This window comes from Adelges cooleyi, unplaced genomic scaffold (genome assembly GCF_023614345.1).
Source record: "Adelges cooleyi isolate 19-005CV unplaced genomic scaffold, UGA_ACOO_1.1 ACOO_flye_CR_arks_rails_tigmint_CR_PRNA_19, whole genome shotgun sequence".
NCBI classification, from domain to species: domain Eukaryota; kingdom Metazoa; phylum Arthropoda; class Insecta; order Hemiptera; family Adelgidae; genus Adelges; species Adelges cooleyi.
In genome coordinates, this window is record NW_026095849.1 from 241228 (window position 1) to 266984 (window position 25757).

A 25757-nucleotide genomic window follows, 5' to 3' on the forward strand; every position below is an offset into this window, starting at 1 on the left:
AAATGTATAACATAAATTTGATTTCTACTGTACGTTTGGAACAGATCATGACCGACTTTCGAGCCGTAGCATATTTTTTACCCATTCCCGGATGTCTAGATTATTCGTCGCGTGTAATATTATGATATTATTATCCACGGTTTCACTATAGTGTTCTTTTGTCGAAACGACGGCTGTGGGATATATTTTTTTTTCCTATACAACAGTATACCTATATCATCGTTATTACACCTGCCGCTCGTGTACCTACCTAGCGGCAGGTGCGTGCAGACCGTCGCCGAGATCGACGGTCGTCCAAGGCCCCCACCGCTTGGCTGCTCGCATGTATAATACCAATTGTGTAACTACCGTGGAGGACGTACACGATGCTATACGCACAATAATGATAATATATTCGTTGGGAGTTATGACCGTGAACACGGTTCACCTTCTCCCCGGTCTACTCGGTCGGCTGGCAGTAGTCAGTACACAGTCGGTCTCTGCGGTGTATGGCCGCGGCCAGCCGAAATCCGGCTCTGGAGAGCTGTTCAGCCGCCATTTTGTTTGCCGTTCACGACACAGCGCACCGAGTCGGTGAGTACATACAAATTATTATGTTTATTCACTTTTGTCCTACCTGTAGTATATAATAACGATTAACACGCCCGTGTGTGTGTGTGCTTTTACTTTTCGATTCGACGGTTAAAAAAACCTAATATTACGAATTTTTGTACTCTAAAACGATAGTTGCTGCAAGCAGTTGCGGTTTCTCGTGATGATGTAGTATTACTTTCCACCTCAAATATAGAATAGCAAAAAAACTATTAAATAATCATTTTTATATAATGCAAAATTAATATATAATTTTGTACGTTGTACGATTATGTTAAATAATACATTTTCGGTAATACTATTACGCCGAGAAAAATAAAAATAAATTCGTTTTAGCTTAGTTCACGTAACGGGTAGTAAAAACATATATTATAATTGGACACCCATTATTGACTGTCGGCTATTATAATTATTATTTTTATTATTATATTATGAATGTTGAACAAAGGAAACTGTGTTAAAGCATTTTAACAAAAAGGAGAGTCTAGTTGGGATGTACATAGTATTAGAGTGTAACGCCGCCGTCCTAAATTCGTTTATTTTATAAAAAATTACATTAAACATTATTAGAGGTTTACGGTGGCGTCACAAAAATTGTATACACGATAATTGAACAAATTAACATTAAATACATTGGGGGAAAATAATCAACATAACAGTACAAAGTATTGTCTACAATATTGTTTCTTTTACAATCCGCCGCACGAAAAGTGTTAATGTTTTTTGGATGTGCCTTGGGCGGTACTCCGAAATTAATATATTTATATTTATTTTTTAAATAATCGAAAATCGGTGAAATATTTAGTTACAACGCAATAGGCATTCGCATTTCGAAAGTCTATATTTGTTGGTAGGTATGTGGTGGACGGGCTTAGGTTTCGTCAACGGCACGCAACAGTGGATCGAGGCCATAGTGAGAGGGGGGGGGGTGATCGTCACGTCGAGTTACACTAGAAAGCAAATTCAAAAACATGTCCTGTTTTTTATTAACCTTACGTGATACACACTTGGTGGGGAAGAGCGGTCATGACCGGAGTTACTGAAATGTTTTTTTTTATTTTTACACGTAATAAACACTCTGTATCAATTATACTAGATACAATAAGAATATGTGATAAATGTTATACAAATCATGAAGTTTTGTTGAAAGAAGCCACCCTATTGATAACACTTTCTGTTAACTTGCTATTAATTTAATTTAAGACATCCCGACACCAATTACGCTTCAGACGTCTCGGAGGATTACCAGGTATTGTAGGGGTGGCTACTGAATTGTAAAATTTAATTAATTCGTATTCCTTTACTGTTCACGGACCTCGCATTTGTAATTCTACTACATTTTTCATTTTCCATCATTATTATTTTAAAATATTTTATATTCATTTACATACATCATAGACTGGAACCTAATTGATTCTTTTAACAACACAAATCAACCCTATTACATATTTATTTTATATAATTTTATGTATAATTGGCCAGAAAAATTAGATGGAATTGAATGGCCATCCCGAACCACTAGTACAATTGCCATAGACATAATATACAGCCGGAGATATCTCTCTAATGATAACCGTTATTTTTTTTTCGATTGTTCTTAATTAACTTTCTGGTAATGTAATTGTAATATTGGCGTTAGCTTCTATTATTATACTTTTATTATATTTTCGAGAAATATAATCCGAGGACTGACTCCCAGATTCATTTTACAAAATTAAAATGCTATGGCCATGTTAATAAGTTTGTAATAATTCTCGGTACAAGTATCAAAAACTATTAAGAAATTTGTATGTTGTTCAAGTTGAAACCAATTCAAGAAGATGGATGTTGTAAATAATTTAAGACTTTTTAAATTATAAGTTTAAATTTATTGTACATGTAAAATATGAGTAGACAACTGCTACATAGATGTATTTAGCTTGAGTCTAGTAATTCGTCTGGAGTAGCCCTAAGTTCTACTCCTATTTATATGGATATGGTAATTTGTGTAATGTGTTATTGTGTAAGTTGTCTTACATGGTTTCCTAAACATGTTAATGTAACGAAATTTCCATCTGAAACTGCAAAATGGTCTTCCGTATCCATTGCTATTTTAAGAGCTACTACGAAACTAATTGCTCGTGAACTACTCATAGTAATGTTCGAGTATGTAGTTATAAGAATTAAAAATAATTTGAGATACAGAGATGCAAAAAAAAATAATTAAATATGTTTCATAAAATTTATAACGAAGACGTCTTCTTGATCTTGACGCGATTGATGGTCAGGGGTTAAGAATTTCTAACTCTACGGAGGTGAATGTTGCAAAAAATCGTTTATATATAATACAATAAGTATTATTAAGTTGGCTATGCTAAATGTGCCAATAAAATATACTCATAATAACTTTTCACGTGAGGGGCTTGAAGTATATTATTTTCATGGTCAAGTTTTGGAATGGGCTTGTGCATGAAATGCATTTAAAAAATGGTCAGATAATTTTGAAGTCAAGTATTTTCGCTCAGGTGTAATTGCGTTACACCTCTAAATGAATAGAGCTTTCATATAAATTAATACCAGTGTACATCATGTCTCATCATGTCATCAACAGTATTTAATAAACATGCACCAGTTAAATGACCTATTTGTTCAAGTAAACCAATGTGACGTGAAAAAAAATTATCCTTCATGTTTAAATTTAATCCGGTTGCTAGAATGCTGTTAATCTTTTCTAAAGTTAATTGTCTGACTCCGCAAAGATTTCTTGTAAATTCAAATTGTTGATTTGTAGACACTGCAAATACCGTAAAATCCTCTCCTACTAGCAGCAATTTTGTTAAAACAATTTTGTATGTTCTTTAGTAGGCAGAGCTCATTGAGTTGAGGACCAAAGAGTATATATATTAAACACTTTTATGACTTAAAAGACCAGTGTCCTAATCACTTGACGGCCGTGAAAGTAGGTAGAGGCGGTGATCGGCTATTTTACCTTCAATGGGCAGTTGTCAGGTATACTTCTTCGACGATGTTTTCAATTTGCGAAGCACATAATTGAAAATGAAGTATATAGTTTCTTTTAATAGCAATTATGTAGTAAGCAAAGCTTTCTTACATCGATTTGAGGACCAAGAGAAAAAATTAATAAACACTTTTAAGCTTTAAAAGACTTTTTAAACTGTAATTAATAATAAACAAACACATGAACAATTTAAAATATAATTATTTTACTATTTACTGACACAGCATAACCGACTATGATTATTGGTTGTGAAGTTTAATAATAACTTTATGTTTTGCAAAAAAGTTTGACAAAGAGATCAATGTATTTTCTTAGTGGTTTTTTAAATACATATAGTTGGTTTACAATTTTAAACAATTATTAACAAATGACCAATTTTATTAAAACATTTAACTACGCCAACCGCAAATTTAACAATGAAATGTATGTTTTTGTGTGATTAATCAAAAAGACGCACTTCAATAATTAGTATAAGCTTAGAGCAAGACTACGCCGAGTGAGTAATTACCCTTAGAAAACAAAATCCTGCTTAAATTTTTATAATAATAAGTTCTTTTTTACAAAAAAAAAAAAAAAAAAATACTATTAAATAATAATAGTCATACAAAATAATATTTTAATTTTAGACTCAATTTAAATTTAAACTCAAACGTATTGAACATAGTTTACTGTTTTCTTACTTATAGCATTGTTCAAAATTATTAAAAAAAAAAAAAGTATGCCAAATTTTTACTGCCAGTTAATATTGTAACGTATCGTGTAAACAATACGTTTTTGTGCAAATTAAACGGGCAGTATTCTAGTGCAATCGACACGCAAGTCATGTCAAGAATACCCGTTAAAGATTTAGTCATTGATCACACATACGAAAAAGTTTATATTTATTTAACTGCGAATGTATTTACCTAAAAGAACAAATAAAACTACACTAACTGAGTTATTCAACATAGTTATTCAAGCACCACACCACTAATAAAAGAAAATTCTGTCTGCGTCGTGTACGTGGTTCGATGATTAACAAAATATAATAAGAGAGGTTCTAAAAAATTGCTATTTGTCATTTATTTTTAAAAATATTTGTACCAGGTACTCCAATTTTTACCACATGGAAACCGTTGTGGAGTTGGCTACTGGGAAAATAAGCGGGTAGCATTCTAGAAACATTGGTCTAAAATCATGTCTAGAATACACGCTTGGTGATATTTGATGATCTAACCTAATAAGGGAAGTAAAACGATCGGCAGTCGTATCTGAATAACAAATGTTAATAGTCTCAGTTATGTTGATATTATAAAAAAAAAATAGTTTGATGACATATGCGTGTGTGTGATATGATATGATTTTTTAAAAAAATTGGCAGTAGAAATAAAGTAAATTATTGTTAATAAAAAAAATTGTATTGAACAATTATTTTACATACCTAATGCTATATTGAAAACAGCAAAGTTGTAAAACAAGTTTGAATTAAAAGTATTAATCTATTTTAGTAATAAAATAAAACCAAAAAAAAAAAAAGTTCTATGCTTAACAAAATAATTTTAAATACTCATTCAAGGAAGACTTGTTAGCTTGTCGAATACTCAATACATTGTAAAATTAATCAACGCACAAAACATACTTTTCATTTTGTAAGTTTAAAAAATTAAGTACATGTTACATACAGAAACGCGTTTTAGTAAGGTCATTAAGATACGTTGATTTTTTACATATCCACCCTTAAAGAAAAATTAATTCCTTTAAAATCTTTTGAAAGTTATTGAAATAATTTTAAAAATGACTTCTTTATACAACATGAAAAGGCATTGAGCAAGTGAGTTAATTAAGCTATTGAGAAATAATCATTTTGGCATTTAACAAATACATTGGTTTTTGTTAATAAATTAAAATAACGAATTATTTATAAAAATATATTTATGTTTTTTTTAAACAACAAAATTCTTAAAGACTAATGTTAGTAACTGATCTTTAACTTAAAATCCTTTAGTATCTCCAAACAACCAACTCACTTATATTACTTTATTAAAATAAAATAATTTAGATTAAAAAAAATGTTCTTGTTCTAGTAGGTCTACGACGTTTGTTTGATCGCTATGCATAAGATTTTCATTAAAATCAATCAACCACTTATCTTTATTTATGTTTTAAAAAATATATATGAATATTTCAAATAATGGATGTCACACATAGGATACATTACAAGTAGTTACACAATATGATGATAATAGGAAAAACGGCATAACTTGATATTGTCGAGCCACTACTCACCGTCGGTGCCACAACGGCGTATCCGAAGTCGAAATGATCAGTTCGAGATCTTGGAACCCTAAAAGTGCCATTTTCTCCCCAATTCTTACTAAACGAATTTAGCAACAGCCAATACTTTACATCGTCTTGTTTGCCCCATCCAATCAATTTGGCGGCGTGTTCATTTTCAAATTTTCCCCAGCCGTGAGTGAAAATTCCTGTTGTGCAGAAATGTTAACTTAGCCTAATCTTAATTGTTTTGCGTAAGGAATGCCTCACTATTTCGAATTCCTCCCTTGTACAACCGAAAGTCTTCGTGCATATGGAAAGAAACTTGAACTGGTCCGTTCTCGATAACTTCTCTCATAATTACATCTGGTTTGTCGCGGGGAAGTAATTCGAATTTCTTAACTGTCGACAATTATAGCCGGCGGGTGTTATGATAAACTTACCAGTAGTTCATTTGAATGTTACATTACTTTTATAGACATTCGGCTCTTCTCTATAATATTTTGGATTGCTACATCTCACGCCCCTGCAACTGGGTGTTCTAGATCCGAATGTACTACTTTTGTACAGTTCAATTTCCGTCAATGGTCTAATTTGGTATGGTTGACATCCCTAAAGAAATGTCCAAAAATTTGAGAAAATACATTCCGTCTATACAGAAATTCGTACGTTGGTGTATAAATTAAATTTTATCCTAAATAATCGAGGTTCCAAAATCTTTATCACTTATATACCACTTACATCAGCAGCTACGTACGTAGGATGTTCTGGATACGTTCCACCGGTGACCAAACCTTCATGAAGCGCAAACCGCCAGCCGTTTAATATTTTACCTCCGTTACACCCACAGCAGTTTGTACAGCACGATAACAGCATCATCGCCGATAATCGTTCCTGAACTTTACCTCGAGATTTTATACACCTTCTGTCTGTAATCGTGTCGGCAATAGCTATCGCCTGAAAACACGACCACATGCTATGAATGTTTTACCTGATGCTTGCAGCAGTTAATACTTTTTATTTTTTAATTTAATCATTACATAGGTAATGCACTTACCCAACCGGATTTGCAAACGCCTTGGTTTTTCACTTTTCCTATGGATGGGCAAATTTTACCCCATTTTTTCCGAGCATCGAAATATGCAGGAAGATTTGCACTGGCGTCCCTCGGCGTTGTCGAACGGTCAGTTCTTGTTGTTATTGTATCGTAAAACTTTTGAACTGTCTAATGTCATAGATTTTAGATATTAATGTAATAATAATTTTGCATTAACGAAAAATTCATGAGTACATATTATCATTATCACAATGTGTTTTATGTAATACCTATATGTTATTTCGTTTAAACTTTGTAAAAGTAGGGTTTTCGATCGAGTAATCAACTCAAGACATTGGAGATCAGAACAGCTGATTGCTAAAACCGTAGGGAGGGGACCGTACTTATTAAAGAGCTGGGATATTCAAGAGACAATAGTCAGCTTGTGCCTCGATCAACTGAGAGCCTAAAATTAGTATAATAGGGGGGGGGGAAGTAATACGAAAGCAGTCCCTCCCCGAAGTTAATATATAAGGGGGGAAAAAGTACAAGTAGGGATTATGCAAAATAATAGAGGATTTTGAACGCTCTAAAAATGTACATTTATGACAAAAGGTTGTGTGTTAAAATATCAGCTATCAACATTACACTTTATACCTACCTGATTGTCGCTGCCGTGTATTTTTGATAGCCAGAAACATAATATTGTGAACAATAAGGTACAAATGTACATCCTAAAAACCAGATCAAAACAAATTGCACATACCTATATCTTTGATTTACATACAATTAATAAGGTGTACTTGTATACAATACAGTAATTCAATTTGTGCTGGGTATGACAAAAACAAATATCCAAAAGCTATAAAAAAATGCGAAATTGTTTTTGATTTACACAGTTTATATGATACCGCAGAAATTATTATTATTGTTTGTATAAGTATATAATCGTTGCCAAGCATAATCAATTTTTTGTTAACAACTTATGAAAATACAAGCAAACATATGAATTAATTCTTCTAAGAGTATACTAGCTACATTTTACCTATAATATAAAAATTTTGGGACCCTGTTTGTCTTTGATAGTAAATGCTTGCTTTAAGGCCTCGTACATAATCGTGGTTGATGGATAGATTTTAGGTAATAGTTTTTAAATTAAACTCAGAATAGTTGTAATAAAACTTGTAGAGGTATAATAAATACAAATTAAATTTTAGACAGTTATATTCAAAAAAAATTATAAGCAGATTTGACTTGATAAAAGTGTTTATGACATGTGTATAGTTGTACGGTTAAAAATCATCTGCCTTAGCATGGCAAGATTGCCCCTTTTTAGAGCAGCTCGGTGGAGTGTTTGTCCAATGTAATGCAATTTGCCGTTAGTGTATGACCTCAGTTGGCTGTACATCCTAGTCTGACAGTGGCAGAAAAGGTTTGAGGTCCGGAGGAAGAGATACTTTAATATCTTAAAGGTTACTAATCAAGGCTTGCCTATTAAGCTCTTTTGTCTTCTTGTAAATGAACTGCGAAGGAATCCGTGTCGTAAAATAATCTAGAGTAAGCCTAATTTGTGACTAGAACAATGTCTAATTTCGGTGTGAGGAAAAACAAATCCTGTTTTTCCTAGAACTTTTAGTTAGACACGGCCTAGTCCTAACAGCTTATTCTATGGAGTAATCCATTCCGATTAATGTTCCTGAAAATTGAGATAGTAAGAAATCCCTGTCCTGAATTGCAATGACAATTGCCATGCATGCATTAAAAGGCCGCATTTTGCTGATTAGTTCTTTAAAAATTACTTTTAATTGCTTTTTAGTCATTTTAAGCTATGTATAAGTTTAAAGGTAATTTCAAGATAAACGAATTTTATATCACTAAAAGTAAAATGTCAAAATTATGGTTAATAATAATATTGAATGATGGAATGTACACGTGTATCCATCACATATACTAACCAATTTATTACTTATTTTTTTATCCTCTGTAGTATTTGATATAGTACATATGTAAGTTTAAATGTACCATAATTGTTTACTTATTTTTTCTTAAATAATAACATACAATTTGTACCAAAATTGATTTTATAATTTGTAAGTTTTGAATCTTTTGATAAACTTCTCTCTAGACTTCTCTACTAGACCGCTCTAATTCAATTTTGAACGGATAGAAGTTTATACATTAAAGTGTTTAAAAATTAAATTTCAAAAGTTTTACAAATATTGCGAATGAGTTTAATGAAAAATGTTACAAAAAAAATGTCAATAGTACGACAATTTGTACATAATTAATATGATAATCTGTTTGCAACCGATACAAAGACCATAGCCAAGATGACAAACTTTAACTTCGGTAGTTTTGTTTGCAATTTACCATTGAAACACAATTTGATAAACCGTTATTGCGTTTTAAGATCGCATTAACCCATTTTTGGCCAAGGATGTATTTATTTTATGGTGGCCAGAAATGGGTTAAAGAAAAAAAAAATGTTCTTCTCAATTTCGCATTTTTTAACGTGATATACTTTTCGAAACGATCGTTTGAAATAATACTGGAAAATAAAATATAATAATTTAGCCGAAGAACAATATTAGGTATAATACAATATAAAGGCAAATTATATAAACTTACAAACAATAGAGAGATACTGTACAAATCAACTATGGCTGTTGTCGTCTTTTTTTTCTTCCGAGTTTGGCGTCATTCCTATGAACCCGCCACAACACGGAACTGGTTCGAAGGACTTCCAATTATAATTGGGGGTAACAGCAGACATCTTTCCTCTAGTTACTACATTCTTTGCCGTCGAGCGTATTGACAACGGCTCCACTTGGGCCCGTGTTGACGTCACAATGCTTTTAGGCGAGTATGTTGGATATTCGTCAACGCGATCCGTCTTGGCGGGAAACGTCTTGATCATCTCTTCGGTATTCGTCGTTTTCGAACTTGCGTCGGACCGAGAGAACGTCGATCGGTACGAGGGTTTCGAAGATGTCCTCTTATTGTCCTTTGCCGATATTATATGGGGCGATACGAATTTGAAAACGACATTTGCTTGAGGCGGCGTCGACTTTGTACCGGCAGTTTTAACGGCATCGAATTTAGGCAAAAGCGTCATTTTAACGACGTTTTTCTGCGCCATTTTCGAATTCCTACCAACGGAGGACTCGGCGGTGCTCGACCGCTGCTTGTCGGCGTTGACCACCGTATTGGCAGAACTGGTGTCGAATTGTCTTTTAGTGACCAGCTGGTAGGACAACAGCGGTAAATCGTACCGGACCGTGTAATGCCGGTTTTTAGACATTTTATTATCCGTCGTCAAAGTGGTCGTCGAACGGACCGTCGACGACCCGCCGGTGGGTATGTTACCGAAAATGTCCCTCCACTTGTCGTAACCGACCGTCGATGACGATTTCATCGCCGCGGTCGAACGGGCAAGAGAATACGGCGAACTGTCTGTCGTCTGACGGCGCGAATGTGTGACTTTTTGTTGCCCCGACGGTGTGTTTTTCACAGAATTCTTTTTTTTCTGTAACCGCAACATTTGACCGTCGGAGAACGCAAACGTTGCTCCCGTGCCAAAGGAAAACGTCTTCGTGGTCAGACGACCGTTTGTTTTCGGCAAACGCGGCTTTTGTTGAGACGTAACCATCAAGTGTAAGCGACCGTTCGGTTGCTCCGTTTGAAAGGCCGGTGTGTTTTTGCGGGACACGGTTTTGAGTTTGTTTAAAGAATTGGCCGGCTTTTTTTTCGGCGGCTCCACAGATTTCGACGATTGGCTGTGCCGTACGTTCTTAAAACGAAGATTTGTCGTTTGTCGGTTTTGGTGGTTGTTGGCATTTGGACGGTCCGTGGTCGACTGTAGTTTTTTGTATTTCACATTACTGAATATTGCAAAACCTTTGTTCGAGTTGATTCGTCGATCGACAATATTGTTTAACTTCGAACTGTAGTCAAAATTATCTAAAAATTGAGTAACGCAACGGTGTTAAACTTTGTTAACTATGTGTCGTTATTTTGTCTTACCGTTACTATCTTCGGTAGTGGATGGAATTAAATTTTGGCCGTTTACCATTAGTGATGATCCATTTCGAATAAAAACGACAATTATTATTTTAAAGAGCACAAAATATAACATTGTAAAGTTTACATTTTATGGGAAAAAAACAACATACAATTTAAACATTTAAGTAGGTACTTGTGATGATATATCATTTTGCTTATTAAATTACACTATGAAATTTATATGGTAACGGGTACAAACAAAATGAAAACTCAATGTGTCGTGAAATAATAATAATAATGATGGAAATTTAAATTTACAAAATAATGTTTTATGATAAAGAATCTTTTATTCAGAAAATTGATAAAAATGTTTCAAATAAGGTAATAAGAATAATGATATGTTAAATAATAATATTTTAAAAAATAGGCAAATATATATTTTTATATAGTTCTAAATAAGCATAAATTATAAAATGATTATAAATGACTATGAATTAAGTTAAGAGTGAATCTTAGGAAATACATTTTCGTCTTCAGCGCGGCCATCACGTTCGACGTTGGAGTCTTCCATAATTGAAAGTTCAACAAAGTGGACAGGAGTTCGGCTTTGGCCATGGCCGGCCTCGGGTTCTTCTCCACCAGTATCGTCATCATGATCACCACCGCTATGGACGGCATTAGCATCAGCGAATCGAGAGGGACGTCGTCCGTGAGAAGGACTTCCATAAATCCGGAAAAATGACGAAAGTCGCTCAAGTCGACTATTGTCTTCACGGGCAGGTTGAGCAGAGTCGTTGATTGCATATTTTTCCAAATTCTGTTGTCTTCCTTGTCTTCCTCCGCCGAATCTACCAATTCGATTACCTGGCCGTCCGTCAATTTCTTCGGTCGTTTCGTCGTCGGTGGATGACACTGGCCCGAAGAAAACCCCAGTTTCGAATTCGGGCGTTTCTTCAACGTCGTCTGTTTCGCCGGTTTGGTCGGTGCAGCGGTCGAAGTCGACGGTGTCGGTGCAAAAATATCGGTTTCTTGAAGATCCATGGTTGGTTTGCGTTTGAAAAGATTCTTGCGACTGAAGTGATTCTTGTTTAAAGTGTGGAACGGCACTAATTTCGAGGTCCATTCCGATCGTATTTATATACGGTCGTTGAGGCCTGTTTGGGTTGTTGGCTCGCACTAACGTACTAACTACGCACGAGTCGCTATTTTACCATCTGGCCAACTAGTCCGCCCACGTGCGCACACGTGCCACTACTTTTGCCGCCGCCGCCGCGAACCTCGTACTGGTTACTTGTTCACCAATTTCAAATTGGTATACGACGACGACGACGACGACACGTTTAGGCCATTGACCTTTTATCTTACCGCCGGCGGCCTTCATGGCATGGCTTTTAATAATGTATTCGTTTTTAGGAATAAAATTGGAATAATTTCATCAAGAAATAGTGAAAAGTAAAAAAAATTATGGTAGAGTTAAAGAATAAAAGTAATCATTTATGTGTTATAAATATTTTGAATAAACTTGAATTTAATGGGAGAAGTTAATTGCAAATCAAGTATGATATAAGTATAATACAGGTTTATAATAATTTTAATCTTTGCAATATTTTACAAGAACAAATACTGAGTATCGAGTAACCGAATAAATTAAGTCACGTTCTAGAGAAATTTTAAATCTTCTTGAAAGGAGTCAAATTGTAATTGATAGCTCATTTTGGAAATTCAATTAGTAATATGAAAAATAAATAAAAGAAATTTGACTAGGCAAAAGTTTCGACTGAAAAAAAATATTTAAAAAAGGGGAGTGCTATTTTTGTGATTAAAAGATTATTTTTAACTTCCCAAAACGTGTATTTCAAAATATAAATCGAACCAGTATGTGGTTGACTATATGAAACCTGTTATTAGTTTATCTATATATACAAGAAGTGAATAATCCTTGCAATGTGTTTAAATACAATTAAATATACTGGATGCCTTAGGCTATAACAACTTTTACACACGTCGGTTGCGAGGGACATTAAATAATAATAGACACTGTCTCGATGATATAAAAATAAACATATTTTTCGTTAATTATAAATTATTTTATTTTGAAATAACTTTTAGCATCAGTAAAACAAAATTGGTATGCCTCCAAATTTAATAAAAAAAACCTCAAGTAATGCATTCAAGTACATAACTTTAAATAAAAGTAATACGAGTAACCCCGTTCTAAAAAATCAATGTGGACCTAGAACGATCAGATTACCAAAAATGTCACCAGTGCCTGAACCACCTAAAAGGTATAATTCACTTATTAACAATTTTAGTTATGTATATTACTCGCTTTATTATACTTGTCGCCTTTAGTATAATTACTGATTATATTTTGTTTCCGAGTACCTGTATATGAATAGGAAATCCTTTATTCAACAACTAATTATACCACTGTTTCGACTATAATTTACATACATTTATTATTATTTTTGTTGTATTAATATATTTAAATGCTAAGATTAGTCTTATAGCTAACCCCGCGTTACCTTAGAATTTACTTTTGTGTTAAATTTACAAGAAAGTTTTCTGATAATAGGGCAAATTTATATTCAACAATGATCAACATTAACATAGACGCGACACTATGCCTAGAACTGTGTTTTAAGCATAGCCTTAGATAGGTTTTGTCAATTTCTAAAATTGAGTTTTAAAAGCAGTTGGACAATAGAGCTAAGCAAAGTAAAATACCAGGAATTTACATTTAAGGGCATTAGACATGATCAGCGGATACGTTCGGTGTGGGAGAAACAAGCCCTATTCCCCTAGAACGGAGTTTTAGACGTATCCCCTGTTATGCTATTTCCCAATGTATATATGTATTCACAAGTGAATCAGTCGATACCGGTTAATTGGCCAGAAAAATTTGATGGAATTGAATGCCCATCCTGAACCACTAGCAAAATTGCCATAGATATATTATACGAGATTTCTAAATTTCTCTCTAATAACACCCAATAATTTTTTTTCGAATGTTCTTAAATAACTTAAGAACTCTTAATACTCTTATGAGTACGTCTCCTTTTATATATAGTACAATTTTCAAACGCAATCCTTATTATTTCTATAAAGAATACAATTTGTAGAGGATGTTTTACCTCGGGGCCCTTTCGGTTTGGACTGTTTGATATAAATAAGTTAATATTAATAGGTCATCACTCTCTATAGCCAAAATTACGAAACATTTTACAGGCGTATCCTAATAAAAGATCAATCAATTCCGTAGCTTCCTTTTGTGATTTGTAGAAAGAATTCATCAAAAATTTGATAATTTATCCTTTATTAACTTCTCTAATTATGTCTTGTTTTTATTGAATTTTAACTTTACCTATATCATGTTATTTTATAAAATGGATGTAGTATCATAACTATTTTATTTATTGTTCATTTTAGGCTTAGGGATCACAAAATAATCTTTCCACGGTATATAGATGATTCGTGTGTATGTAAACCAAAAATAAACACGCCTACGTTGAAACAGAAAATTGTAACTGCATCTTCTTATATAGTCAGTTCGATGGTAATATACTGTGGTCTAAAGGTATTGGCCAAAACTGGCGTGTGGGGCTCTCAAGATGAAACTCGGCCAATTTTAGACGGACTATATGATGCATTAGGGCCAATATTTTGTTCAAAAAAAGAAGTCAAGACGGTAAAAAATTATCATAGGTTATTCATTAAAAATAAAAATACAAACATACATTGATTTATTAAATGTATACACTTGTTAGTAAAATGTATTCATGGAGTATTAGTTTTTTTAGAGAAAATTAACAGATCGGTGGAATGATTTTTTATGGAAAATTGGATCGTTTATTTGTGGGAATGTCAGAACCGAACCTACTAAAATTCAAGTTACAGACGATGTATCTAAACTGTCCAGTCACGAAGGTTTACCAACGATACCATACAAACCTGAAATATAGTCAACGCAAAAAATCTATTTGAAATAAATAATAGTTTATTAAATAAAATATATATTGCCTATTTGTTTAAATTAATAAATAAAAAGTACGTTTAATAAGTGAAACAGCAATACAGTATACTTACGATACTGTTAAGACCCTATAGCCCTGTACTTAGGTATTGTAGGCTGAATGAGTTTGTCACAATCGTGGTTGATATAATTGATAGGTTTTTAGGTATTATAGTGAGCCCGGAAAGGCGTTTACATACAATAAGTAAATGAGGACAAACGAAGACTTTATAATAAAAACATCTTTAGAAATATATTGAAACTGTTTTAATAAGCACTTGTGAAATAATAATAAGATACGTAATGACTGACTGGCTGACGACTGACAATTGTACAGGAGAATAGATAAGTTTATATAGTAATATGTAAATTAGTAGATTGTATCAAACAACATAAAAATAGGTTTAGAACAAGGAGGACAAGTATTAACAAAGTTAACTACGCAGTTTCCAAATAGCCAGTCAAGGTCAACACATTTTTTATGGTCTAGAATGAGTGAAGCTGTTTACTTTTACGGAAGCTGAAGAAGTAGTTAAACTACAAATAACGAATCCAAATTCTATTTTTATTTTTGATGATGTGTTGTGTGATACTCAAATACCCATTCAAGATTATTTTAGTATGGGGAGACATTTTGGTGCTAATTCAATTTTCTTTTTTTAGTACAAAGTTATTCTAAAGTTTTAAAACGATTGGTACGCGATAACTGTAATTTATTAGTGGTGTTCAAACAAGACGAACGCAATTTAAGACATATATTTAATGATCATATTTCAACTGATATGGATTATCTAGATTTTCAAAAAATGTGTATTTATTGTTGGGGTTATGAAAAATATGGTTTTCTTGTTATAGATAAAACTAGAAATGTTAATGATGGTCGGTACAGACGTGGTTTTGATGTCTATATAAGCTTGGTGTAAACTGAAATATTTTTTAGTTTGCTAAAATGTCAGAAAACAAAATATTACTTAACAATTTGGTAGAATCAAAAAATAATATTAAGCGGAAAATTATGGAGTTAAAGCGCGGTGTTTTAGATTCTGAATATACATTTAACGAAACATTTAAACCGATTATAGAACCACTTAATATGCTAGTTAATGACAAAAAAATGAATAGAATTTTTGATGAGGAATTATCTGTTACAACAAATGAGGAAAACGCTGATCCTCAATTAAAAAAAATATATATAAACATTACCACTCCTCCTCTATACAATTATTTCTACTGTCTTCTAAAAAGTATTTTTTTAATGAATTTAAATTTGAATTAAAAAAAAGAAGTGGTATTTTTTTAGAATTAATTATTAATAAATCATATTTTTTAATTATAGTATCCACCCATTCATCTATCTCTTCCCAGCTTAATTTTTCTTCTTCTTCTTCATCTTCTTTTTGATTCAATAAATCTTTTCTATACCTATAATATTTTAATATATGGTTTAAAAATAGAAGATGTTTTACATTTTTTTATATTACCAATAATCAATTTGTTCATCTTCTTCAACATCATCCTTATCTTCTATCTTCAACTCCTTAAAATATTCTTTAATCAGCTCGATTTTCTCTTTATGTTTTAAATGGTCCGGAATCCAAGGAACGTAATAATCACAACATGACATATTTTCCAAGTTGTAATTATAAATTGTTTGTTCTATAAATTTTCTGTCATTAATGCAAATCATTATGAACTGTAAAATAATGTAATAAAAATTAAGGTGATAGAAAAAAAATTATTTCAACTAGTTTACATATTAATCTATTATGACTTCTTTAAGAGATATAGCCAACGAATTACATAGACCAGCTAGAAAAATATTTCCAAGACGTAAAGTTATTACAAGGTTCATGGATGAACTTTGGCAAATTGATTTAATGGATATGCAGGCGCATTCGAGGAAAAATAGTGGTTTTAAATATATTTTAGTTGTTATTGATACGTTTACTATCCTCTCTCCGTTCAAAGTGATACATGTCTAGATTTTTATGGCCACCACAAAATATGGATGTGATGCCAATAAAATAAAATATTAACTTAATTATATATTTAAACAAATTATAGATTTTTTGTTAATGTATGAATGTGATTTATGTGTCAAGTTGACTAATATATAATGCTAAGCCAGTTAGGATCTTGTAATTTATATGCTGATCTTTCAGAGCCAGCGAGGAGGATTTTATCTAGTCTACTCTTCACTCGTACCCGTTCATCTCTATTGACGGTGGAATAATGTATACAATTGACAACACCCAATACCGGTCTAGAAAAAATGGTAACCTCTATCCGTTCAAAGTGATACATGTCTAGATTTTTATGGCCACCGCATATGAAACGTTTAAAATAAGGATGTGATGCCAATAAAGACATAACTTCACCGTTTCCGTTTACTGCTGCATTCATATCGAATTGTTCAATAGATGGACGTAGAAATATTTTCAAAATATCATTTATTGCTACATAATCCAGTCTTCTCCTAACATAATATGTACCACCTGCATGCTCATTCCTCCACTTGTATAACACAATACGTGTATTACCATCCTGTAAATAACCGATGGGGTGTATATACTTGGTGCCATTATGTGCCATTGGTACAAACGACGGAAATATAGCTTTTAGTTTATCATCATCAAGCTCTATAGTATGATAAAATAGTACGATATCAGTTTCCAAAACTTCATCAATTGCTCAATTCAAATCATCGTCTGTGTTAAGTCTGCGACCTTTGCAAAAGTTTTAAACACGAAGTTGTTGTCGATGGAGATGTATTTTGTTTTAAATTAAAGAGAATACTTACAGTGATCTCCAACGTTCATGTTTTCAACAATAGTAAATACCTCCTATTGACCCTAAAAAACAGTAAAATATTAATTTGACATTAATTTAAAAATAAACTAAACTAACTTACATATTAATCCGAATCAGTTAGCCAAATGGTTTCAATAGCTGGCTGATTAAGACGCAGAAGTGGTGGTAACACGTCTGCATCTGATTCACAAGTAATATCTGTTGACGACCATTTAAAAAAAATAGGAAATATTATTTTATTTAAAATAAAAAAAATTAACTTAAATGAATCTGCTAAAGAAACCGACGATGGTTCTGATGTTCTAGCAGACGATGGATACGAATCGCTGTCCATTTTGAACTAACAGCTCTAACTCACATAGTAAGTTTTGATAGTGAAAAACCCTATCTACACGTTTTAGTGAAAGACAGACGAAACAATTTCGCCTCGTAATTATATGTTCACAAACGTATTCATTCGAGTCGTTACATTGTAACATCCATCGTACAATAGCTAAAATAATTTTATAAATACGAGATTCATTGAACGAGACACGCCGCACCACAGGAACGGTTTAATTATCCTTTCATTCTTCACACATTAATTGTATTCTCAACGCGGGGACGATTTCGCTTTAATAATACCATACACATATACAACTTATTTATGAGTATGTGTACTATACTATTATTCTATGGCGCTCTATGGTCCTCTATGGGTGCAAATAAACATTATTATTATATACCTCTGCTATATTGCTGGGAAAAAAACCATGTTTTTTCAAACTAGAAATATAAAGACAAGAGTCACACAACCACATACAAATACAACAACAAAATTACAGCTAAATTTAAATATATTTTTTTATTGTTTCTATAATGTTGTACATTTTTTTTATTATCTCTTCATCTAGTTTGACATTTTTAATTTTATTTTTATAATTTATTCGTCTTCTAGCATGTTTACTAGGCTTGCCTAGTGACTTAATTTTTTTTATTTTCTCCTTAGGATCTAATAAAGTGCTAGATGTTTGTTGTGCCATACCTTGATTGAATAGTAGTGAGGACTGTTACGATATGCTAAAAAAAAATCATAATGATCATTCTTCATACTATTTTTTTTTTTTTTTAAGACACTCAATATTTTCACACAATCACATACAAATACAACAACAACAAAATTACAGCTAAATTTAAATATATTTTTTTATTGTTTCAATAATATTATAAAAAAAATTTATTATTTCTTCATCATGTTTAACATATTTTTTTTATTTTGATATTTTATACGTCTCCTAGCATGTTTACTTGGTTTGCCTAGAGACTGAATTATTTTTTGTTTTTCCTTTGGATCTAATAATATCGATGAATTTTTTTGCGTCATGCCTTGAAGAGTGGTGAAAAGGTTTTTTTAACATTAATAAGGGTTTTATTAACGTTTTGAAACACTCCTACTAAGGTGTATAATAAATAACACAGCAACATTATATTTGACATAGAAATAACAAAATATATAAAATATCTATTTTTTATCGGAAAAAGTCTTAACAGTTCTAGTTTCGTCGGACATAAATCGAGCTGCCAAAAAGCTGCTTGACAAGTTGTTGGATTTTTACCTCTTTTTTCGAATGGTCCGTCAAACAAAGTTTAGCAGGATGGTGAACGTGTTTCCATCTAGAAAAAAAATTTACTAGAATAATAGAAAATTGATTAACAAAATTATAATTTACCTTAGTGATGGTGAAATTTTTGATATTCTATCAATATCATACTCCTCAACAGTAATATACTTTTTCGCATGAGGAGTTTTGATAGCTATTTCTTATGTTTGTTTAGACCCATTATCAACTTTTAAAATAGACTTGTCGTAGCAAAACTACCGGTTTGGAATTGCCTCCTTTTCTACTTTTTCCATCAAGTTCGAAAACTAAAAAAATAAAACATGTTTTATAAAACGGATAAACTTCTAAATAATTTAAATACATTTTTTAGATATTTATAAAAAAAATTTTAAAAATTTTTCATTGACTCATCCTAAATTTAAGTATAAAAAATTAATTTAAAATTTTAAAATAAAACAAAGTATAGCTACTTACTTTTAGCATGGTCTCATATTTTCTAATCATCCTTAATAGACTTTGCTAAAATTATTTTTTTAAATTTGATATTAAATAAATAAAAATGTTAAAAACAAGTCATTAGTGTTGTTAGTTTAAAAAAAAGTGTTTACTAAACATTCCATTAGCTAATCAATTATGCTGTTTAAAAAAAAAATAAATAAATAATAATAATAATAACTTACATGTATAGATCAAACACATGATGGTAATCTTCATCTCCTAGACTGTCTGCTAGCCTTTAAAAAAAAATATATGATAATATTATTTTTGATGTTAGTGATACTTATAACGATTACTTACTACTATGTTAGTTACTATTCTACAGTTTTTTTTTTGTTTTTTCTCTTACTATTTTTTTTTCTTAATCTCGGCATATCCTTAATTATATGGTAAAATTTAATCGGCCTTAGTTTGTTAATAATATATGCTAAAATACAACGAGAAGCAACCGTGTCAATGTTTATCCTGGATAGCTATCACTATCGCCATACAAGTGTTATATGGTCTTAATTTGCTAAAGCGTTCTTTAAAAGTAGCCTTAAATTGTTTTTCTGTGCGTTTGAGAAAACTACCGGAAAATTGATTATATTTGCTTCTAACAGTATTCGGCTTGAAAATTTTCGGTCCTATTACCACCTAATGTTCCCCGTTTTTCATCGTTTTGTTTCTTATAACAGATATCCTCCCCGTGACCTGTTTTTCCACAATAATTACATGTAATAGCCCGTGATTGCAAGAGAAAAAGGAAATAAGGGATCATTTGACTGATGTGAGCTAACTTATTGAACAAATTGATAAGTATGTAAAATTAAGAATGTTGAAAATATATATTAAACTAAAAATAACGTGTTTACAGGGCAGCTGCAACAACTCAACTGGTCGCGGTGGCCGACGCAGTAGGCGACGTAGAAATGGAACACGGTATTTGAAAAAAAAATTTAAAACAATATGCCAGACCATTGGACGGATGTGTATTGGTGTGTTTGTTTTTTTATTCGATTGATGAAATATTTTTTTTTTAGAATATCTATTATATGACTCGCCTGTTAATTTTCTAAAACCATTTGCAAAAGTTTACTGTAAAAAAAAAAAATTGTTTACCTGTATCACAATAAATGGAATTTACAAAAAAAAAAAAGTGTTGGTTACCTTTATCCTTTTGACCGTTTGATTGATATAATAGCATTATGAAACATACTCAAATGCGTACACTTGTATACACGCAACCCGTAAAATATAGTATATATACCTTTTACAAAAAAGTGTTGGTTACCTTTATCCGTTTGATTGATAAAAAATATCATTATAAAACATACTGAAATGCGTACACTTGTATACACACAACCCTAAAGAAAATATAAAAAAATGATTAGAGCAATTAAGAAAAGGTGAATAAAGAAAATATAAAAAATGATTAGAGCAATACGATGTTATAATACTAATAACAATACTAATAACAATAATATGATTATTAAAAAAAAATAATAATATGATTATTTAAAAAAAAAAATGGTTATGGACATCGGCTGGGGGACGACGGCGGCGGATCGCTAGTTGACTGCTCAGGCCCGTCTTGCGTCGCCTGAGTAGAGTGGACCTCCCAGTCCACGGTCACTAACGCCGGTAGCTCCTCTGTATAGCGTAGAATAAAAATATTAATTACTGTTTATAAGAAAATAGATAAAAAAAAAAAAAAAAATTGACTTACCCCCCGGCGGCGACTGGCCAACGACGAGGAAACTCGTCCCCAACATCTCCATCTCGATTGTAATGCCCGATCCTAAGCCTTTGTATCCGTCGGCGAGGTATTGAACCGCTCGTTGTTTTTGTGAATCGTTCATGATTCCGGATACTGAACTGAAACTAAAACACAAGTGTTTTTGGGGGGTAAAGAATAAAAAAATTGAAAACATTGAAAAAATTGCAACTTACCGTCGGCTAGGTATTGCACCGCACGCTGCTTCTGGGTGTCGTTCATGATTGTGTACATTGAACTAAAAACCGATCTCTGAAAAAATGGGCATCGGCTGGGAGGAGGAGGATGTTAAGCCGATGGTGACGACGGCGGCTGTACACTTGGGCCGTCTTGGGTCGCCTGAGTAGAGTGGACCTCCCAATCCACAGTAACTAACGCCGGTAGCTCCTCTGTATAGCGTAGAAGAAAAATATTAATTATAAGAAAATAGATAAAAAAAAAAATGACTACCCCCGGCGGCGACTGGCCAACGACGAGAAAACTCGTCCCAAGCATTTCTAGCTCTATTGTCACCCCATTGCAAGACCTTTGTATCCTAAAGGAAAAAAAAAAATTGGAAAAAATTTTAATCGAAATTAAAATTGAAAACATTGAAAAAAAAAGTCTACGGTACCCCAGTCTGCGGTAACCAACGCCGGTAACTCCTCTGTATAGCGTAGAAGAAAAATATTAATTATAAGAAAATAGATAAAAAAAAATGACTTACCCCCCGGCGGCGACTGCCCGAATATAAGAAAGTTTGTTCCCATCATTTCTAATTCAATTCGAATACCAGCATAAAGGCCTTTGTAACCTAAAGGGAAAAAAATTGAAAAAAATTTTCATCGAAATTAAAATTGAAAACATTGAAAAAAAAAAAAAATTGCAACTTACCATCGGCCAAGTACTGCACAGCACGTCGCTTCTGGGATGCGTCCATTATTGCTGTTACTATACTGAAACTAAAAACTGATCTCTGAATCGGGGCCCCCGATGATTTCAGAGAAAAATTCTCTCCTACCAATTTTGAAATTAGTCCTTATTAGCAAATACAGAACAACACACCCAGGTGTTTTTGGGGGGTAAAGAATAAAAAAAAAAAAGTTGATCCTCGGAACTATTGGCTTAACAGTAAAAATCAACCGGTCAGGAGAGCGAGGGTTACTTTGGGTTACCCGTAACGCGTAAAGCAGTTTGGATAATTTTCGCATTTCGGACAAGCCATGGTGGCGAAAAAACCACCTGGTGCCTTGACAGACGGTATGCTAAACACTCGTGAGTGCTACTGTATGTCGTGCCGTGCAAGTACACCTGACAGGCAGATGGTTAAAAGTGAATGCGAAAGTCGTGTTAGTATTGGTAAAACGTTCGAGGCGATAATAACGGCGGCGTTGAATAATATTATGATATTTACTGAGTATAGTGTTGTTGATTTTTTTTGCGGGAATACCGTGCCAAATTTTTGTAACCTTCAAAACTTTCACTTGTATGGTTTACCGCTGCCCCGCCGCCGCCGCTTGGGCCTGCATCACCCGCTCTCTGAGTCTAATAGCAACGAGCGTTTTTCTATGGCATCGTTAACCATAGCCTTTAAAGAATTAACAAAGGTCCAACATGCGTCTTTAACATCTTGAAAAAGATGAGTGTTAAGGTTGCCATGCTCACACAAAGTTTGAGATTTTTGAACCGTATGGTAAAGCGTAATAGCATCCTGCTGAAATGAAATTGTACTAAAATAAGCTGCTAGCGTCCATGTAGAAGTGATAACTCTAACTGTGCCTCGATTTTCAAAGAATATACCCGAAGGTTGGGATAGTTCCTGTACTGTATAATTTTTCTGTGCCTGCGCACCATAAAAGATTGTAAATAATCTGAAAAGAAAAAAAAATAGTCGAGAAGAGAAGAAAAAATATTGGATTTATAAGATGATTTTTAGTTTTTCGATGAACAATGGATATGAAAATCGTCTAATGACACTGTCAAAGATGCATTTCGTGAATTCGACGTCCGTTGCTGCGTCATGCGCAAATGTCAGGTTATGAGGTGTGTTAAGTCTGTCAAGTCTGTGGCCTTTGGAGACTTAGTACACAAAAGTTCAAGAAGGAAGTTGGAAGATTTTTAAATGAAATGAATACTTTCAATCAAAAATAAGGTATGATATGTATTACAATAAGCATTAATTTAATACACAGACAGTAAAAATGAGTGTTTTTGTTTCAAGTATATCATTGATAATACGCAGCCAGAACACTTCTGCCTCGCTCTGGTGAAACGGCTGGTATTTACGCAAAATGGCCATCCGGGTCGGTTGGTAGGAGTCCTTCGAATCTCCGCCTCGGTGACCTTTTCTCAGTTGTGCAATCGTTAATCCTCGAGTCCGGGTTGTTGGTGAATGGCTAAGCTGTCCACTGTTAATTGCGGAACATTGTCGGATAGATGATTTATACGATATTTAATGTGTTTATTTGCGTGTTTTCACAATCTCTAGTTGTACAAAATATATGATTTCTTATAGTTGTATGAATAAATTGGATTTTACAATTTATAATTTATGACGTGTTGTTTACCTTTTGGCTACGTACAAAGTATATGATTTCTTATAGTTGTATGAATAAATTGGATATTACAATTTATAATTTATGACGTTGTTTACCTTTTGGCTACGTACAAAGTAGAGAAAAAACCCATTTAGGTTGTACATTGAATATTATTAATATTCAAGGAGAAATCGGTTATGTCGTAAAACTTGGCTAATTCCAGTAATCCATTACAGGTGTATCACAAAGAATTCCATGCGCCTCCACCAGATTTATTTGCCTCCCTTGCTTCGGGAAAGCCCGATGCAAAAGCTGCAAATGTCCTGTTTGGAGCGAAGTTCTGATAATAAAATATAGAAAATACCGTTGTTGTACACGTCATAACCCTTCATTGAGATGATCTTGTTTTCTACCCCCAATAGGTCCAATAATATCCTGTCGAACTCATCACACCATGTGACGATAATGTTATGTCCTACGTTGAAATTTATATAAGACTTAATGAAGCTACTATTTAAGTTTGCCTTTCCTTCAAAAAGGCTGTCATATATTTCATTGAGTGCTGCTGCTAATTAATCCGGTTTATTTTTAAAAATGTTTTCTAACATGGTTATGGTTGGTTTTAAATGTTTTTGTATAGAAAACCGTTCTTGCGATTTATCTAAATGGAAAATAATGCATACATTAAACTTATTGCTATTTCAGCACCTACATGCTTGAGAGCATCCCATACATTCTCATAATCATGCTCAATTACGCCTCCTCTTAAATGTTCACCAATATCATCAAAAGATGTAAGTCTTCCAGTATTTTCACAATCGAATTTGAAATATGTACTATTACCAATATACGGTTTAACTTGCTTAAGGTACATACCTGACACTGCCTTTGATGTTATTTGCAATGTTTGATGTTGCTTTCCAGGTAAGACTGTTACAATTCCACACGAAAATCCATTGTGTTCGCATTCGAAAAATAAAACTGCTTCACCTTCATCTTCCCTTACTAGTTCTAAAGTATAACCCCCCACTTCAAAATTATTACCCTGACATTTCTTAATTAAAATTTTTCCTTTCTCTATTATTAATTCCTGCCTATTAATTCGTTCAATCATCTCCACCTCCACCGCCATTTTACCATAAGTTAGCTCATGTTTAAAAATATTTATTGATGGATTTATTATGGTACAATCATTATCTCCGTCATCTCTCAAATATTTGAGATCCTTTGATATTATGTCCATTATTTCATTACTGTTACATTTTTTCTTAATTGTAACCACATTATTTATTTGAGCTTGATAACCTATATTATCTGTCAACTTAATGTAATGAAAATATTTCTGGGCTAATTTATTCATTTCTTCAAAACTACAATTTATATCTACTATTTCATTATTATATTGCTTAACTGAATTAGTAATCCCATTAACTGGAACACCATCTGAAAATCCTACTTTGAAAAATTGTTGAGCCTGCTCCTTTTCCTCTAATGTGTACACATATTTTGCATATAACCCATATATGTTCAAATCCTAATAAAAGATACGAATGTAATGGTGAATCCTAATAATTAAACATGAAATCATATATTTCTCCTGGATATTGTATTCTCTCATCCTTTCCTACTACTGTTATTAATCTATAATCATTTGTATGAATAATTTCTAAATCTATTGTCTCT

The 25757-nt window shown here is 32.7% G+C and overlaps 1 protein-coding gene and 2 long non-coding RNA genes across 6 annotated transcripts in view; 1 reads left to right on the plus strand and 2 right to left on the minus strand.

Annotated features, from left to right (window-relative positions):
• Positions 1 to 362: 362 nt before the first annotated feature.
• Positions 363 to 25757, plus strand: part of LOC126833116 (uncharacterized) — a 28825-nt gene continuing 3430 nt past the window's right edge. The window contains exons 1-4 of one of the 4 annotated variants that reach the window (XR_007684886.1): positions 363 to 573; positions 12990 to 13165; positions 14310 to 14568; positions 14681 to 15639. Coding sequence is in view for 1 of the 4 variants with exons in the window: in XM_050564276.1 (XP_050420233.1) it covers positions 383 to 573; positions 14310 to 14568; positions 14681 to 14842 (612 nt within the window). In the remaining 3 variants the exon portion in view is untranslated. Of the gene's footprint in view, positions 574 to 12989; positions 13166 to 14309; positions 14569 to 14680; positions 15640 to 20479; positions 20601 to 20658; positions 20917 to 25757 lie in introns of those variants that run through there. The other 3 variants (XM_050564276.1, XR_007684884.1, XR_007684885.1) reach the window with 3 other exon arrangements.
• Positions 18939 to 19823, minus strand: LOC126833121 (uncharacterized). The gene is made up of 3 exons (XR_007684889.1): positions 19779 to 19823; positions 19413 to 19609; positions 18939 to 19356 (listed from the first exon to the last, which is right to left on the minus strand). It is a non-coding gene; the product is annotated as an uncharacterized LOC126833121 (long non-coding RNA).
• On the minus strand, positions 21392 to 21865 carry LOC126833119 (uncharacterized). Its single transcript, XR_007684887.1, has 3 exons — positions 21735 to 21865; positions 21511 to 21665; positions 21392 to 21434 (listed from the first exon to the last, which is right to left on the minus strand). It is a non-coding gene; the product is annotated as an uncharacterized LOC126833119 (long non-coding RNA).